General features: G+C 36.7%; 1 protein-coding gene across 2 annotated transcripts in view; it reads right to left on the minus strand.

Annotated features, from left to right (window-relative positions):
• CDH9 (cadherin 9) overlaps nt 1–18,544 on the minus strand; it is a 71,367-nt gene extending 52,823 nt beyond the window's left edge. The window contains exon 1 of one of the 2 annotated variants that reach the window (XM_050890691.1): nt 18,314–18,544. In XM_050890691.1, coding sequence (XP_050746648.1) covers nt 18,314–18,544 — 231 coding nt within the window. The remainder of the gene's footprint in view (nt 1–18,313) is intronic. The other variant, XM_050890692.1, reaches the window with a different exon arrangement.
• Between the last annotated feature and the right edge of the window lie 241 nt (nt 18,545–18,785).

Raw genomic sequence — 18,785 nt, forward strand, 5'->3', positions numbered from 1 at the left:
TAGGGTTTGCTTGCTGGTTTTTTTTTTTTTTTTTCTTCCAGTTGCTGAAGGCATAACAATAAAAACATAAAGTGTAAATGGTGCTAGTTATTTTGGTTTGAGGCTATCATAAGTCAGCAGGGGAAAACTGGAAGCTATAAAAGACAAAGATTTTTTTCCCCCCTGTGAAAATGAAAATTGAACCAAGAGTTACATAGGTATTGTCTTTTTATACCAAATGTATTTCTATTTAAGGTTTTGCTAAACCATAAAGCAGCTGTCTGAACACATCTCTGTTCTTTTCATATTTCATGTGCAATTTATGCTTCAGATGGAAAACATACTCCCTCCCCTTAAAACACTGTATGTTCAGCCTCTTATTTCCTTGTACAGTTAAGGTGCTTTCCACATGCCAGTCACAACTTTGCCTTTACTACAGTCTTTTCCTTGAGTTTACCTTTCATAACATTGTTTTCTTTATAGCTTAAGGCAAAAGACTCAAGCCATGTATAACTTCAGATTGAAAAACTTTTCCATAAAATTAATATAATGAAGCATTATATTAATAGTTTGACAGCTAGAAAATACTGAGTTTGGGCTGTAATATATCCAGACCTACTGACTCTGGAAAATATATAGGGAAACCGTAATAGACTGTAGTACATGGCATAAACAATCAACTTGGCAAAGTGTCATTAATTGTCAGATTTAGTATGATTCTTTCAAATATGCTTGTGTCTTCTTAAATGTGAAAGCAATAAGCATAAATAGTAAGCAATGAGAAGGAACAGGGAAGCATAAGCTGTTCAGGGGTGTTCAAAGTGACCTTTTCTGAAATGAGAGGAAAAAAAGAAAATTTCTGTACTTTTAGGATTCCTCAAATATCTTTTAATCACAGTTTCTAGCTAAAGTTCCTGGGCTGAGGGAAGAAACATGCAAAATACAGGAAAACACAAGCTTGTGTATGTTACTTCTACAAAGCCATGTGCCTATTTACATCAAATTTCTATTCATATATGGTGATTGTACTATGCTATTTATTCTGAAGATGTGGCACAGAAAAAGATTGAGTTTTCCAAGTCTGTCCAATATGTATTAAAGTACAAATTGATTTGACCCCAGGAAACTTCACTGTAATTATCACTTTAAGCTTACTCCAAGTAAAGAAGGTTATGCATATAGAGGTGGGAAAGAAGACAGTATTTGTGAAGGAGGATGGATGAGTATTACCTAAAACAAAATAAATTAATTCATACCAAAAATGCAAGAAGTGTACTTGAAATAAGAGCTTGTAACATCCCAGCCAACCCTAAAATTACACAGAAAATACATTGAGTGCTAGTGACAGGTAGGATATTAACCAGTGCCCCCACTGTATGACTTCAGACCTTTGTGAGATTTACAGCAGCTAGGATACAGCACCAACAGCAGCTCAGCCAATATTCTCCTTCATTAGCATTTTAACTAATTAAAAACTCTGAAGATATCTTAATAACCGCAGTAGTTCTTCAATGTGGATTGCAGTAGCAGTACCTGCATTGCTTTAATTTTCTATTTATGTGTGTTTAATCGAAAGTTTTATGTATGTGCTAAATGGCAATGTATTTAGCTGTCTTGAATTTGTGACATCAGCACAAACTTAATTAAACAACCAAACTCTGTGTGTGATGGTAACCTAAGTGACTGTATATTAAACAAGGCAAATGACATTTACTTTTCTTATCTTGTGTTTTCCAACATCTGGTTCTTGTGTTCAGCTGTCTATTGTTACAAATTCTCTAGAGAATGATATTGTGAAAAACACTGCTGACATCAGCTGCAGGTGCTGATTTTGACTTAGTAGGTAAGGGTAAATCTGGTTTTCATTCAGGAAGAGTTCAGTAGAATTCTTAGTAGTCTTTTGGTTCTGTGGATACAAACACTATATGGGGAAATTAATTCCTTCCACATACATCTCCCCATACCTAGGGGGGAGTCCTGGAAACCAGAGCTGTTTCCACAAGTGCTTCCTTCCCATGCATACCTCCTACTTCTCCTGTGCCCTATATGCGAGGTTGTAGTCAAATCTGGAAAAGTGGTTGCACTCTTACTTTTGCACAAAAAATTGGATTTCAGAGCACATAGAATTTATTTTTTTGTTCTCCTCTCTCTAGTCTCCAAACCAACAGCTGGGTTGCAGGTTTTCAGCCTGATGAAAAGAGCCAAACTGGTTTTTTATGCTTTGCCATACCCTGTTATTTGGCTGTTCCATAACATGAGATACAGGTTTACAGGAAGTCACTATAGTCATCAATTATGTCCACAGGTCAGAAATTATCACATCATAACATCAAGCACTGTCACTTTAATCAATCCCTGGAACAGGTGGTAAATCTGTCATTATTTTAAAGGCTTCACAATAAGAAAGGATATTTTTCTCATAGATTTTTCTCTCACCAGAAACTTCTGACTGAAATCTGTCTGTGTGTGTGATATCTCTTGCTGTTTCAGAGGCACTCAAAATGCACTGTAGTTCCAAAAGGTGTGCACAGAGATAGGCAGGAATAAAAGCTCTGGCCCTGGAAGGAACATGAGTTCATCAAATGGATGGATTCTCCCTTACCCTCCACAGAACTAATTGATCTGGGCTGAGGTCTGCACTAATACGCATATAAGAGATACTCTAGCAGGGGAGACCCATTATTTATCTAGCCAAGTACTTTATCTCAGAGACAATAGGAGATGCTGGTTTGAGAGAGCATGCAAGTCTAGCCACTGTAATTTTTGCTTTTTTTATACTCCCTACCCCCACAGCCCCAGCATCTGCAACTGTCAGATTAGAATAGGGATGTTAGAGGTACCTGTGGGGGGAGTCGTTTTGTTTTGTTTTATGAATCTGATGTCCTTGAACTTGTCTGGTTACCCATTGCCCTAACTTTGGACAAGTACTGCATTGACTGAAGTTATACTGAACTGACTGATGTTATACAATTTCCAATTGTGGGTTATCCACAGTGATCTGAAGAATACATCAGTAACAGGAGTATTTTACTACTTTTAATCACAATTTTATGTGTATATATACATATATGTACGTATACTTGCAGACAGATGTCTACAGATCAAGACTGAATGTTTTTCAGAAAGTTATACAGCATAATGCAAGAGTAAAAGAGTAAGATGTCGAGAAGAGAAGCAATACAATCAAAGAGACTTTTTTGGCCTAAAATATGTAAACAGGCTTCCAAGTTTGCAGCACCTAACAAACAAAACCAGACTGTAGGCCTGCTGACTCAAAGGAAGCAGATCCCAAAATGTACATTTTTCCTAAGCTGTTCAACTATATGTTATTTCCAGAAATATTCAAAATATTTTAAGCTATTTACTATCCTTAAAACATATTTACTTTTACATGAATGCATTTCAAACCAAAAAAGTGATGATTTTGAATTCCACACTTATTGATTCACAACATTCTCTACCACAAACCTTCAAATCACAATTTTAAAAGATGTATTTTTCCTAAGATCCTGCTTTGCAAACCGATACAAGCTAAACATTTTGTGGATACTGTACACAACTGTCGTGGTTTAACCCCAGTCAGCAACTAAGCACCACGCAGCCGCTTCCCCCTCCCCCCTCCCAGTGGGGTGAGGAGGAGGAAAGGAAAAAAAAGCAAAACTCATGGGTTGAGATAAGAACAGTTTAATAACTAAAGTAAAATATAATACTAACAATAGTAATAATGAAATATAATAATAATAGTAATGAAAAGGAATATAACAAAAAAAAAGGGGGGGGGAAGGAAAAAAAACCTAGTGATGCACAATGCAATTGCTCACCACCCACTGACCAATGCCAGAGCTGCAATCCACACCTCCCAGCCAGCTGCCCCCTGTTTATATACTGGGCATGACGTTCTATGGTATGGAATACCCCTTTGGCTAGTTCAGGGCAGCTGCCCTGGCTCTGCTCCCTCCCAGCTTCTTGCACACCTGCTTGCTGGCAGAGCATGGGAAACTGAAAAGTCCTTGGCTTAAGATAAGCGCTACTTAGCAACAACTAAAACATCAGAGTGTTATCAACATCATTCTCATCCTAAATCCAAAACCCAGCACTGTACCAGCTACTAAGAAGAGAGTTAACTCTGTCCCAGCTGAAACCAGGACAACAACTCACAAGAAGAAAACTGTTCATTCCTCAATACTCATTTCAGAATGTGGTTGTTAAATGGTGACTCTTTAAATACCTTAAATGTTTATCTAAAACTAAACTTTCAAATGAACAGTAGTGGAAGGTAGGTAAGGTCATTGCTTGACTTAAAGCATCACTTAGGTCCTTTGCCACTGCTTATTTATTGGCATCATTAACCAAAGAAAAAAGAAAAACACAGGCTGAAATGAATTTAAAGTATACTGTTTCTCTACTCTGCAGACTGTATTGGAAATATAAGCTGTCACACCAACCGAAGGGTACTCAGTGAAAGTATACTGTAGAGTTATCTATCTTGTGTCTTCCTCAGTCTGAGTGCAATTCCCCTGCCCCATGCCTGCTCCAAGACACAGAGGTGCATGCCCAACTTTTAGTAAAATCTGAGAAGCAGTTCTCAAAGGTAGGTGTATCAAAGCATAAGGTTTGAAATCAGGACAGGGCATAATAAGCACCAAGCCTTGAGTCTGTGTTGCGATAATTTAGCTACCTAAGTGAAGCTATTGTTTCAAGAAAAGTATGCTGAAAACCAGTATTTAGGAAATAAATATTTAGGCTCATTTTTTTGCTTTTTCTTATTTGTAATTGATTTTATATTTATTGACATTTGCATTACCTGCTTGTATGGTTCTTTTAAATCTTATTTCAAAATACCATCTTTGGAAGGTGGTCACTGTAATGATGGCAAAGACAAGGCGGTGGCTGGAATAGTTATCAAAACAACTTAATTATTTTCCTGGCACAACAGAACCTGATAAGTGTAATGCCATTTAGAGGGGGCCTGAGATGGGCTTCAGGTTCTGCATAAACCACAGGCTGATTGTACCTGTCTGATTAAGCATGAAGACTGTAGCTTAGAGGAGAGCCAGGATAAGGCTGCCTGGGGCTTCAGATGAAAACTCCATGAAAGAGAAGTAGTGCCTAGAGAAGCCAAAGCATAAGGCTCATACCAAGCATAAAGCCCTGCAGACCAACAATGTTGCTTCATTGAGGGTATGTTTAATTTAATAGCTGAATCTGCAAGCTGATCAGATGAAGTGAGATTAATATGGAGACATTAGACAATGCAGGAGTTATTTAAGAGGGATTTTTTTTTTTTTTTAAGATTCTCACAGTAAATATTAATGAAAAAGAAGCTCACTAGGAGGTGCATAAAGGATGAGTTAAACTAATGTTAGTTTAACAGTATGGATAGTCAAAGCGTTTGCATCTGGTTAAAGCAGTTAAAAATCTGAATGTATCAATGTTAGTTTTGGATTAACTTTATGAAAAAAAGAAGATTTGGGGGGGAACTGGAGTCTTCAATGCTGACTGCATCCTTTGCCGAAATCCATTTTTGTCTAAAGAGTTACTCTGTACTTTGGAGAAACACACAGAACACAAAGTAAAACTGATTGTTTTGCTAATTATCCTATGACTTCATCTGGAGTAAAATGATGACCATGATTTTGTTGACCATTTGGAGATAGGTTTTAAGATAGAACTTGAGATTTTGCTAATATTCAAAATGAGGGATCAGGAGTGCTCTTTTTTCAAATGGTTTTCACTCTTGATGTGTACTGTCCTTTCTGCCTTGATCTCTTCAAATAGATAAGCCTTGCCATTATGCTCAATTTGTCCCTGTGCAGTGGCTATTCAGTTCTGCATCTAACTGTTGTCATTGACTGGCTCTGCGACCTCAAATCACTGTTTCAGCAACTCTGCTTCAGTTTTCTCCTCAGAAGAACAGATACTATGTCATTGCCTGCCTCACCATAGGTACTGTTCATTTAATACAAAATACTTTGATATATTTCGTTGAATGGTACTTACAGAAGTGGAAATTATTATTAATAATCATAGCATCATCATTATAAGGTGTTATTTATCCTTTTCTCTTTTATCTTCATCAGAGAGATCAACAAAAATCTTTTCTTTATCCTGAAGAGAAAACAATGTTTTTTATATATATATATATATATATATATATACACACACATATATATATCCTCATAGCTTTTTAGAAGCATAAAATGATTCTAAACTGTGAGGGGGGTTGTTGTTTCTTTTTTTTTTACACACTTTGAAGTTAGATCAGATTTAGCCACCTGAAGTACAAAGACAATTAATTGCAGTACCTCTAATAGAATGAAAACAGAACAGATCATTCCTGTTTCCCTCCATTAACAGTATTTTTGAAGGACTAAAGAATTTCTTCTGGGATATATTCACATTTTGCCCTTCACTTCATGCCTTTCTGCATGTGATTCTAAATCTTTCATATGGTATGGGTGGGAATCAGACTGTGACCTCTTCCACTTCACAGTTACTAGCCTGTACAGAGATGAATGTATTTTCATGTTCTGTGGAACTTAGAGAGACAGTTAAAAAAAACTTTAATGATTTATTTTGGTTTCTTGCAACAACCTGCTTCCATTTACTTCAGCGACAATATATACAGAAATACTTGCTTCCATGCCAAATGCCTCTTTACATTCATTTTATTGTCCACATCATTTGTTTATATCTAATTAATATAGGTTTGAAATTAAAGATAAATATACATGGTTATTTCTTTTAGACACTTGTGTTACACAGAACATACAGTAACTTTTTCCTTTTTTTTTAAATTATTGATTTAAAGAATCTTTAGTTTCAGCATTTTAAATGCAAATGCTGCAGTGGTAGAGAGACAAGGTAAACAAATACTTTCTATATTTTATTTTTCATTTGTTAATTCAGTCCTGTCAGTCAGCTACCTGACCCAGTTATATTTGAACATTTAATGCTCTGTTACCTCCTGGTATTTGACAGTGTTTATTCATCACAAATGCTTATTAAAAAGAAAAATATGCTTACTTCCACAATGCCTGTAGGACTGAACTATCAGAAAAGCACCATTTTTAAAGCTTGCATCAGTAATTGCAACATTTTTAACAGTGTGATATAGTAGTGTTAATTCCACTTAAGCTGCATAGAAGTTGTAAACCAGAACTTTTTTATAAAAACCAAATTTGTTCTTGATATTTAGAAACTAAATCTATTTCAGCTCTTAATCAGAAATATATAGCAACAGCTAAAATTTTAAGGGGCAAAAATGACTACAGGTGGTAACAACAATCACAAATTTTAAGTTACGTAAATGCATTTTATGAACGCTTGAGTAGAAGTATAACAATATCCCACTTAATACTTCTGTGTTTGTCATTTTTAGGTGTTAGGAAATGTTAAAGCAATCATTTATAACACCAATTCATGCATTCAAGCACTGTTCACCAGGTAGGTAGCTATTAAATATTTAGTTCTGGTTTTTCCTCCTTTCCATAGTGTGCCCTGATATCTTTCTTACTCGACCCAATACTTTCAAGCCCTACTTTCAATCAAATGGCTAATTCATGGCTGTTTTCATGATATTCCAGAGCTTTTTTTGTAATATTGTGTGGGAACACCTCATACATAGACACGTTCTGAGGAAAAGCTTCATTAGGTAAGTGTTGGCAATTACATTTTACAGATGGAAAAAATAAAGCAAAATGTACATAAAGCAAACATTCAATCAAATTTTATTAATAATTATTTCCTACATCACCAATTATTTTTATGGCAGGGTTTGGGCTAAAACTTTATTCTTTTAGCTAAATCAACCATTCCAAAGACCTCTTTGAGATTTTGTTAAGAGTTCTACAACTTAAACAGAGGGGAATTGATGTCATTTCTCCTTAGGTTCCTGCTGTGGAAATGGAGAATACATGAAAACAATTTCTCTTCAGTTAAGGCTAAAACTCATTTAATATCAGCCTGATTGTCATTTCCTCACATTCCCAATTTGACAAAAGTGGTATGACGGCTTCCATCTCAAATGGACATATTTGTCTCTGAAATGTGAAGCAAAATAGGGAGGAACTTATAACTTCTGAAATGTTCATGGAGGCTGGAATGCTTTCTCACTCTTTTTATTACACTCTGCTGTGTAAAAACAGAAAAGAGAGATTTCAGCAAAGTTTCTTGACCATAGATTTATATAAGAGAGAACAGAAGTTAGCTCAGTGTGTTTGTGTTGCTACGGCAATACATACAGCAAGGATTTGACCGTAGTTATGTATTTCTATAACTGATAAGAGATCACAGATTCCTCATTTGATTGATAGCCAGCATAGTGTTAAATTGACTGATTACATTGGCTAGACTAACATATTTTTCAGTTTCTAGAAGGCTGAAATGTGTGATGATTCCTGGAATGGACAGGATTTGATGTATCCGACACATACAGGAAGAAAAGACTTTCTGTTCTTGACAGTTGCTTGTTGACAGCTCCTCTGTTTGTCTTCAAGTTGACTATTCATAAACCGTTCTCCGACAGACAAGATGTTGCACAATACCACCCTCTGATGCAGTTAAATTGCCCTTTCTAAGTAGTCACATATTGATTTGCTCTGATGGGTTTTGCACTCTTTTTATCACCAGGCTGGCAGGTACCAGTAAACCACAATATAATCAAAACACTTCCCCTCTTCAGAATCGCTCCCATAATGTAATCAATGCAATAAATATACAACATCATGAAAAGTATCTTGTGAAATACATTTTCCTCACCCTCCCACCTTTTCATGCACAATAAATGATTGCCTGATAACAGATAATGATAGGTCTACAGATTGCCACTAGTCTAATCTTCTCTTCCCACAGGCTTAAAGCTGCAAGGCTGAGAAATACCAGCCTATGATGTTGTAATAAGAAGATAGGGCTATTCTAAGAATAACAGTTATGTATTGTCGCAGGTTCCTGAGCCAGCTAGATATGCGAGGCAGACTTGCTTAGGCCTTTTCGCAAAAGGAGCTTGCCAAGACCAAGAGGCTTTTAAGCTAAGAAAAGCCAATTTTTATTAAAATGAAAATGGTATTTTAAATGGCAACTGGAAGTTACTACTGGAGACAGAAGAGAACTCCATTCTCCATGCCCACTTTGTCTTTTAATCAGGTGTTTTTGCTTTGAGTCTTGGTTTTTGTTAGCTTGTCAACACCCTCAATCCTAGCAAACTCCATGGAGGGGGTGTCCACTGTGCAGGCCCCAGACCCCCATTACTGTTGTCCTGGCCCACCCCCTGGGTGCTCTGAGCACACTCAGGAGATCCCTGGGGAAGGGGAGCTGTGACTAAGCAAAGAGCAAACATTGCAGTGAACAATAAACTAGACTCCACGTAGTAGCCTTTGCTGCTATATTAGGTATCGAGTGAGTGTAATTTTTCCACATCTGAGAGTAGGAGCATGGAGGGAGAGAAGGAAAAGGGAAAAGAACTGAGGAATTATTATTGTTTTGCCTTTATTGAGTTGTCTCCTACTGGCTTTGGCTTTAAAAGTAGCTAGGTAATTTTTCAGATGCCTGTATTTATGCTATGGATGAAGCTGTCACTTATCCTCACTAAATCCTCAAAAATTATCTTGCAAATTCTCCTTTTTCCACTAAGCACAAAGGTTCTATAAAGACATATATTTGGCAGCTTTCTGCTTTTTTTTTTTTTTAACTTGAAAATCATTGCTTACTGGATGTTCTGTCTCAGGAGAGGAGATGAGAGGAGAGGGGAGGGGAAGGGAAAAGGGAAGAAAAAGGGAACAGGAAGAGTTTGGAATAAACTGTTTGAGGATTTCCTTATTTCTTATGTCTTTGGGTTTATTCTTGGTTTAGTTTTGTTTTTCACAAGCAGTTTAGCTGATTTAGCATTTGAACTTGAACAACACCCACAGAATCCTTGAAAACAGAACAGACAGGGACCAAAAGAGATGATCTATGCCATCCTCCTGCCTCCAGGTAGGATCAGTGTGGACTTTCTGGCATGTGGCTTTTTAGTTTGTCATGAAAACCTCCAGTATCAAGATAATCCTGTCCCTCTGAGTGATCTTTACCTAGTACTTCACTATATTGACTGTATTTACCATCAAAAACTTTTTCATGATGTTGAATGTAAATCAACCCTATGACAATATGAACCCAATTTCTTGCCCTGAACATGACAAGAACTTGATATTATTTTTTTAGCGGTCTTTTATGTAGTTGAAGAAACAGAAGCTGTCAGAGCTCATCATAGCTGCTCTATCTGTACCAAACAATGCCAGCTCACTCTTGTTATTCATGTATTTGAAGTCTCTGATCATTGCAGTTGTTTTCAGAAACAATTCTTTATTTTGTGAAACATGATGTCCAAATTCGATTGCAAAATTCTAGCTTAGGCCTATCATTGCAATGTAACATTCAAGATATTTTGTATTTAAACTGTTTATACTTGGGTTATGCATGATATGATTAGATCTCTTCACTATTTGTGAAACTTCAATTAAAAATGCATTTAGGTTGTCAGAAATGAGCTGCTGTCCTTTCTCCAAAAGAAAACAGTCCTATTGTTTTTGGAAGATGTAGCATTTTTCTTTCATCATTTTCTTCCTTGGCCCTCCAGCCTTCTTTTTAAAAGTAGCAATCAAATATTATTGAAAACTTTGGGTTTTACTATTTTTTGACAAAAACAAATTTTACTTCCAGCAATTTTTCAATAAGGTTTACATTGGAAGCCTTCAGAAAATAAGTTCTTTTTAAACAAGTAAAGCTATGGCTCTTCATTGGTATTGGTAGTTAAGTTAGGCATGTATCTGGACACAGAGACTTGTGACTTTTTTTTGACCTTTTTTTTTTGGTTTGCCTGTTTCCATTTTAGTTTTATTTTGGGGATTCATCCGCCTAGGGATATGGTTGCTTGAAACTAGATCAAATGTTTGTTGAAAAAATGTGCTAACTGAAGAATGCGATGTAAGCAGAGACAATTTATTAATTTTGGAATCAAATAAGTTTTCCATTTCTTAATTTTAAAGTATTGGTCTGGCTCTTTTTCTTATTTCTTTGATCTTTTCTGTCCTTCTGGTTTTTTCCTTTCTGTTTTGACACATCATTATTTCTGCAGTATTCATTCAAAGACATGGAAAAACTTGGGGTCTGAGAGAGGAAAGTAAAAACAAAAGGAGGAGACACAGGAGATCCCACTATTTTTTCTTCTTTTATTTAATCTTAAAATACTGATTTTACTTTAAAAACAGAGATTCTAATGAAAATATATTATTAAATCTTATTCAAAAGCTGTATTTTAAAAGATGGCTTTGGGATATAGTGCATGCTAGACAGAACATGTTAAGAATGTGATGAAATCTTCCCCCAGTTGAATTACACTTCTAAATGATTATATGTCAGCAACATATGATTATTTATGATTCTGTTGTTTTTTTGAAACTTATCATGCTGCTAAGTCAAAAAATGTCAAAGAAACATGCTGGTTTTAGCAGCATTTAGGTGCTGTACTGAATGCAACAGTTTTTCAAATGAGACAAGTGGGATGCATCTATAACGAAGTGGAGGGCACACTTGGAACACTGAAAGGGTGGTGCACCTGTATGTTCTCTCATTCAGGTGGTTCTTAAACTGACTCTGTGGAGGGAAAATAACAAATGCTGTAAAGAAATCCTTATGGATTAATTGCATAAATTGATTAAAGACACAAGTGAAAAAGTAAGTTCTCTCACATACTCTAAAGGCAAGATTAAGATAAAATTCAGTACATAAAGAAAACAATATTAGGTAAATAATAAAATATTTTTGTGGCAGATGAGAACATTAAGCTTTAGGGTGGAGAAACTAAGGTTACTGCAGAGTTTGGCACTGCAATGTTGTCAAGAGCCAGCTCAGTGGGTCACCTGTTTGGGCCATAAGCTTCTTCCTCCTGAACTGCTCAGACCAGAGGCTGAGAATGGCCAAGGCCTCAGCAACATGTTGAGAGGACATGGATGAACTGGGATAAGACTAATGGAATAAGGGCTTCACCGATCCCACTTTCAGACTTCTCTACTGCTTCGCATATTAAGAAGGAGCCTACTCTGGACTTTTGTGGTGCAACCAGCAAAGTAATGTGAAATAATGTGAAATAATATTTCCACTAGTACATTTTCAGTCTATATTTACAAGGAAATACTATCCAATTCCATTAAATAAGGAGAAAAAACCATACAGTATAATGGGGCAATTGAGTGACGTTTTGTATTAAATAACAGCAAGTCTGGTGAGGTTGGTAATTCAGTGAGCCTTCTTGCATTGTTACATGAAGTTCTTTTTGTCTTGTCTCTCTTTTCTTATAAGACTGTCCTGGTTTCAGCTGGGATAGAGTTAATTTTCTTCTTAGCAGCTGGTACAGTGCTGTGTTTTGGATTTAGGGTGAGAATGATGTTGATAACACATGGATGTTTTAGTTGCTGCTAAGTAGCGCTTATCCTAAGTCAAGGATTTTTCAGTTTCCCATGCTCTGCCAGCAAGCAGGTGCACAAGAAGCTGGGAGGGAGCATAGCCAGGACAGCTGACCTGAACTAGCCAAAGCGATATTCTATACCATAGAACATCATGCCCAGTACATAAACTGGGGGGAGTTGGCCAGGAGGGGCGAATTGCTGCTCGGGCATCAGTCAGCGGGTGGTGAGCAATGGCATTGTGCATCACTGTTTTGTTTTTTTTTTTTTTCCCTTTTTTCCCCTCTTCTTTTTTGTGTTATATTCCTTTTCCTTACTGTTGTTATTATTATTATTATTATTATTATATTTCATTATTATTATTGTTAGTATTATATTTTACTTTAGTTATTAAACCGTTCTTATCTCAACCCACGAGTTTTACCTTCTTTCCCGATTCTGCTCCCCATCCCACTGGGAGTGGGGGCGGGGAGCAAGGGAGTGGCTGCGTGGTGCTTAGTTGCTGGCTGGGGTTAAACCATGACAACGGCACACTGCTATAGTAGCCAACCTCACTTGTAGATGTCTGAATATTTGTAAGTGCAGACTACAAGAAGTAAATGGTTGCATTTAAATATATGTTGTACCCTGCCCCCCCGAAAACCAAAATAAGACAAACCTTACCCCCCCAAAAAAACACCCTCTGAATATTTTTCTTTTCACTTTATACTTCTTAATAAGACACACAGGCAAATGTTATGAATCAAACTCACTGGTTAACTAGAGGTAGAACAGACATTTTTCTTCAGTTTGCATCCAATTTAAATTATGTTTATGACATGCAAAGCCTAGTTCATTTATTTTATGGAAGTTATTAAACAGGAGGTTATTCATGGAGCAGCTAATTTTGAGCAGTGTCAGTTCTTTTTTATTTGATTTTGTATTTCCCCCCTTAATATGAAAAAGAAAGGTTGCAGGTGGTGTACAAAAATGTTTTTGTTGTTGTTGTTTGTTTACTGTTTTTAAATTCTGGGATATGACATGTGTTTGATTATACAGTTTATGATTGGGTCTAACACACATTGCATGGAACTTCACACATTATCTACCCATCAAGATTAGCAGCCTTTGATTAGCAAAGTGCCTGTTTGATATAGGGAGAGACTAGCTTTCATGTAAAAAATGTAATTGAGTGATTTAAAGGAGGGAAAATCCCTTGTCTCTTGAAATCACTTAAGTATATTGTTGCAAAGCATAAAGGACTGTGTTTTCCAAAATGGCTGATGATTTTGATTAGGCCTGTTTCTTCCCACCTAGGGATATTTCATAAGGACTGGAGTTAAAGAGATGGGATATTTGGCATCTTACCCACTGAATAGGCATCAGTTGTGCATCAGGTAAGTTGTTTAGAAATGGACACATACAAAATCAGTATTAGCTTTGGAAAATAAACCTAATTGTTCCTAAAGGGCTACTTCTGTGCATTTTATTGGCTTCTTTTTTGATTAATGAACATCATCCCCATCAACATTTTAATACTTCCTAAATTGCATGTCCTTTTTTTAGATTATTATCTCTTTGGATTGTTTGTTTAGGAAGTGAGTAAATTTGGTAGACTTTTCTCATAGAAGGTCAGTGTTTCAGATTTCATTTCTTAGGTTCTGCATGGGGCTTAAAGTTAGTAGCAGCTGAGAAGTTGGATCTATGGACCCTCCCTAGTGAAAGAAACAGAGATCCCAGAAACCAAGGAATGCCACAATATGATATAGTCAGGTGTTCTATTTTCTCAACCCCTTCATATTCCACAAAAAAATTGCCAGTTGTTTCTTTTCCTTTAAAAAGAAACTTCTCTCATACGTTTAACTCTGAATGTTATATTGCAATCCACTTTTTCTTTTTCTTTTTCATGAATTCTTAGTAACCAGAATGAGTTTTACAGTTCCCCTCACTACATCCTCTGAAAATTCCTTCACATTGATGATCTCATCGAGATATTCAACATTCACACTAGGCAACAGTCATCTTGAAAGAATATGGTAATTTTTATGTTTTAGAAATTTTTTTTTTCTTGGTCCAATTTTTAAACAGGACTCTGTCATACTGCTTACCTTACCTGTGTCTGACTGAATATTTCAGTTGCAAACTCTCTAGAGCAAAGTTTATCTCCCTATGCATTTTTTATACAACACCTAGCATGATTGGAACCACTGGTTTCTCTAAGCATTTCCTGAGTATAATTTAAAAGGATAAGAAATCGAACGATGTCATAAGCAGTTTTTGCATTGTTGCAGGTACAAGTAATAGGACCTAACAAATTTAAAGACTTCCTATGCACTTATTTTTTCTGCATGCACCAGTATATGAGACAGATGGGTCCTCTGAGCTGGGAGAAGGAAAGAAAGATGTGTGATGGATATACTGTAGATTGTCTGGATTTACCTTGACTCCCGTCACATACACAAGGCAATTGTTCTGCATATGTGTCCTGTCCCTGAAGGGTGGTTGATGATATGTCTGTTCTTTGAGTAATTTCCTTACTACAATTGTTCTAGCCATCAAGCTTTTTTGCAACTGTTGAATGCTAACTTCCTTTGCTCATGAAACAATATTTTCTGTTTCTGCTAAGTGCATTAGATGTACTTACTGGTCTCCATTTTATGTCACCTATCATCACTACCATCGCCTTTGTCTAAAAGCTATCTAACTATAATTGGGAATGTAAGCTCTGTTCTAGCTGTTCAGAGTTCATCAACACTGTCACCCCTGTTAGTAGTCTGGGAGTCATGCACCAGATTTGTGTGGAGCTGGGTTTTTCATCTACATTACAAGTACACCAGACCTCTTTTTTAGTTACATCTTGTCACAGGGTGAAGCCTACCCACAAGCACCACTGAGATAAATGAGACCGTGATTGCATCTGCCAGCTCTAATTGCTTAGATTAGTCTGGTATCTGCAGGAAAGAAACAAAAAATCAGGGATGATAGAGCTGTTAACCACTTTCCATTCTTGGAAGATATTTGCGAAGGAGGCCAGAGGGTGAGAGTAACCCTGGTAACAACTGCTATTTGGCCTTAGATATGGGGAAAGAAGTTGTCCTGGGCTACTTGGCTAGTGAGGCCATTGGCTCCTGACAATCTAAATTTAAAAAGTGCTACTTAAGATGATAACACCTCATATATGGGGGAGAAACTCCTCCCTCCAGGGACCTCTGACACCAAGCGGGACCTGAGCACAAGGCAAAAGTACCCTTGTAGGGGACAGACTGCCAGCCAGGACTTTGACAGTCCAGCAGTCAAAGCAAGTGTCTAGTTCTCCTAGGTTCCTGCTGCTGGTCTAAACTGGGCTGGGGGGCTGAGTGGTGGCAGTGAGAGTTGTGTGGATGTCACAGAATAGTTCTCCATCCCATGTGCCCATCCTTCTTAGTAAATAAATTTGATCCCTTTATGTCATACCGAGTGATCCTACCTCACTGCCAGTAACAGAATGCACTCATAACAAAATAAAGCATCGACAAAGTAGCATCACTAACAGAACACAATGACCTAACAGATTAAAATTGTTTGGAAATTGAACTAGGGTGGGAAAACTAATTTTTTAGTATTATGGCTATGATCCCTTAGAAGTTTATTTCCTGATAAAGTTTCTTAATTCAGTTTATTTAATTTTTAGTACAACATTTATTATTCTACCACAGCAATTCATCTGCCTGTGCTATCCATGTTAAAGAGGTAGAGGATAAAAATACTTGCTATGAACTAGTCCCCATGGGTTGGAATAAAAGTGCTCTCTCTTCACACATACCAGTTTGTTAATTACCATCCCTTTGAGCAGGAGAATACTAAACGTGAGATTTAAGCTTTTCTCAGAATAACATTGTTCAAAAAAGTTGTTGCTTTTTTTTTTTTTCAAAAATAAATTCCTTAGTTGACTTCTTGTTGTAGCAGCTCCCTCTTGGTACTGTACGTCATGTGTACCTAGGATAATTTGAACTAATTCAAATGGATTTACTGTGGTTTTATACCACTGAGGACAGAACTATGATCATTTTGTCAGGTCATAAACTGTTCCAAAGTTAATGCAACAACATGGAGTTTATCACTTGAATCCAACTCCATCACTTTGGAACACGGGGTAATATTTGGGGTGATTTCGATCTGTTTAGAGAATCACTAATGCTGACCCCTCCCTCAGGGCCTCTGTACAATATTTTGCAGTGAAATGTAAAAAATCTCAAAATGTTATCTGAGTTGTAAGAAATGAATCATCTCAGATCCAACTGCTGTACAGCCATTTGTTTTCCTTCCTGGACTTTTACTATGTTTCCATAGTAATAAGGTCTGATGGCTTTTAGTTAGTTTGGAATAAATGCAGAGTAAGTTTGCATCTGTTGCAATATACCATGTAGGCATTCCTTGTATGAAACAGAGATGGTGATGACAGTCTTGATGTAAGCTTAATTTATTTGAAATTTAGAATGGCATAGATTGTTTGGAGTCCATTCATCTATAGCAGTGGGACTGAAACTGGAAAAACTCGTTTGATACTTACTTCTCCTCTATGACAGCTTTCTACTTTTACAAAAAAATATTTCTGTGAGTCTAGATAGATCTTACGGCTATGGAGATCTATATTATTGTGTACCTTATTGTACGTTTTCTTTGCAGGTTTACTCAATACTAAAAGATACTTCCAACCAAATTGTTTTTAGAAATCTCTCTATGCAGTTGGTTCATTCTTTATTGAACATCCCTTTGCCTACAACAAACCTTCCTATTTTACACACTGATAAATAGATCTAGCAATATGATTATTGGCCCTCATCTTATTTCCGCTACTCCAAGTCAGAATTAATTTCACTGAAAACAGAATTGTGTGGGTGTAGTGTTGGTATAAATGAGGTTGAAATCAAGTTCATAGTGAGTGTGGATGGCTTCTTTGACATTTGTTTCTTAATAAAGAGACATGATTTACGTATTTTCCAGATGATCATGCCTCCCATGACCAGAGATATTAGCAAATGTTCAAAAACATTTTGGGGTCTTTTAATTAAAAATGTCTCAATCCATTTGGTAGTTAGACACCAGAAAGTGAGAGAGCTACCTGACAATCCGTGCTAGTGACAGCATTGTGGATGAATGGCAGAAGCTGGAATGGACATTTATTAACCTAAGATATTAAGATAAACATTCCTTTAATTTGTAAGTCATCCTGGGTGGTTGCTGTGTGTATTCTAGGTCTCTACAAAGATCGTTTAGTTATACCAGATCACAAGGCAGATCTGTTGATGGTGAAACACTATAAAGGGCTAAAAATCTGGAAATCTTTGAGTTGTGTGTTATCAGAAAAGGTAGGACTGCGGACAACTGGAATTCAGAGGTTCTGTTGTTGGCAAAAGCTGATGTAGGTAGGTCTCAAAGATTGGAAAGTCTTTCAAGCCATTAAGTAAAGAACTCCGTTTATTGCAGAAATGATGAAACCCAGATTTTTTTTTCCTCAAACACTTTATCCATACTTGGAATTGTGCATAGACAGCAATTTTATTATTAGTAAATAGAATCCTATATTTCACTTGAGGAAGTACACATCCCAGTATACTGGCAAATGACACAAGGTAGATGAATGAAAGCATAACTTCTCTATTCCCTTATCTACACATGCATGGACATATGTAATAAGAAATTAGAACATTTTAGTCTGAACAGTTTCTTTTTTTTTTTCACTAAACTACTTAATTTCTCCCACAACTTTGAGCAATCATGGAAGCCTCAGGTGGTCCATGACGTGCTTTGTTTGACTTAAATGAGAAATTGGCACCATTGCTGTATAAAAAGCAAAACAACTGTGGAGAATGAGGGAAAATACCAAGGGTGTCAGATGCATCACCTCTAAAGAATCCTTTAAACACAAGGCTTACCTTGCCCACATATTGAGTATCTGGACCTGTGTACTCCTCCAGCAAGAAAAATTGATTCCACATCCAACCACGCTTGGTGCGGTGCAGTGTTTTTCCATCATTCTCTGACAATCCTGTTATCCTTTCATTGCGTGAGTGCTTGTTAGTCCTTTTTTGGGATGGCATCATATGAATCGCATGAAACATACAGCTCCAAAGAAAAACTGTCAAGAAGGAGTAAGTCCTCATCATTTACAGAGATGATGTTAGCCTCCACTCCTCTAATAATTCACCAGAACAAATTTTTCGAATGTTATATTCCTCTTGTAAGTAGGACCTAGGGGATGGAGAAAAGTATTTGAGTGAGTTGCAATAATTTTATTTCCCTAAGGCCACAGCTGTAGGGAAACAAGAATACTAATAGCCTAGTGATCACGACAATAACCCATGGAAATCACATATAACCATAAAAATTACTCAGAGTTTTAAGTCA

Source organism: Gymnogyps californianus, chromosome 2, assembly GCF_018139145.2.
Source record: "Gymnogyps californianus isolate 813 chromosome 2, ASM1813914v2, whole genome shotgun sequence".
NCBI lineage: Eukaryota > Metazoa > Chordata > Aves > Accipitriformes > Cathartidae > Gymnogyps > Gymnogyps californianus.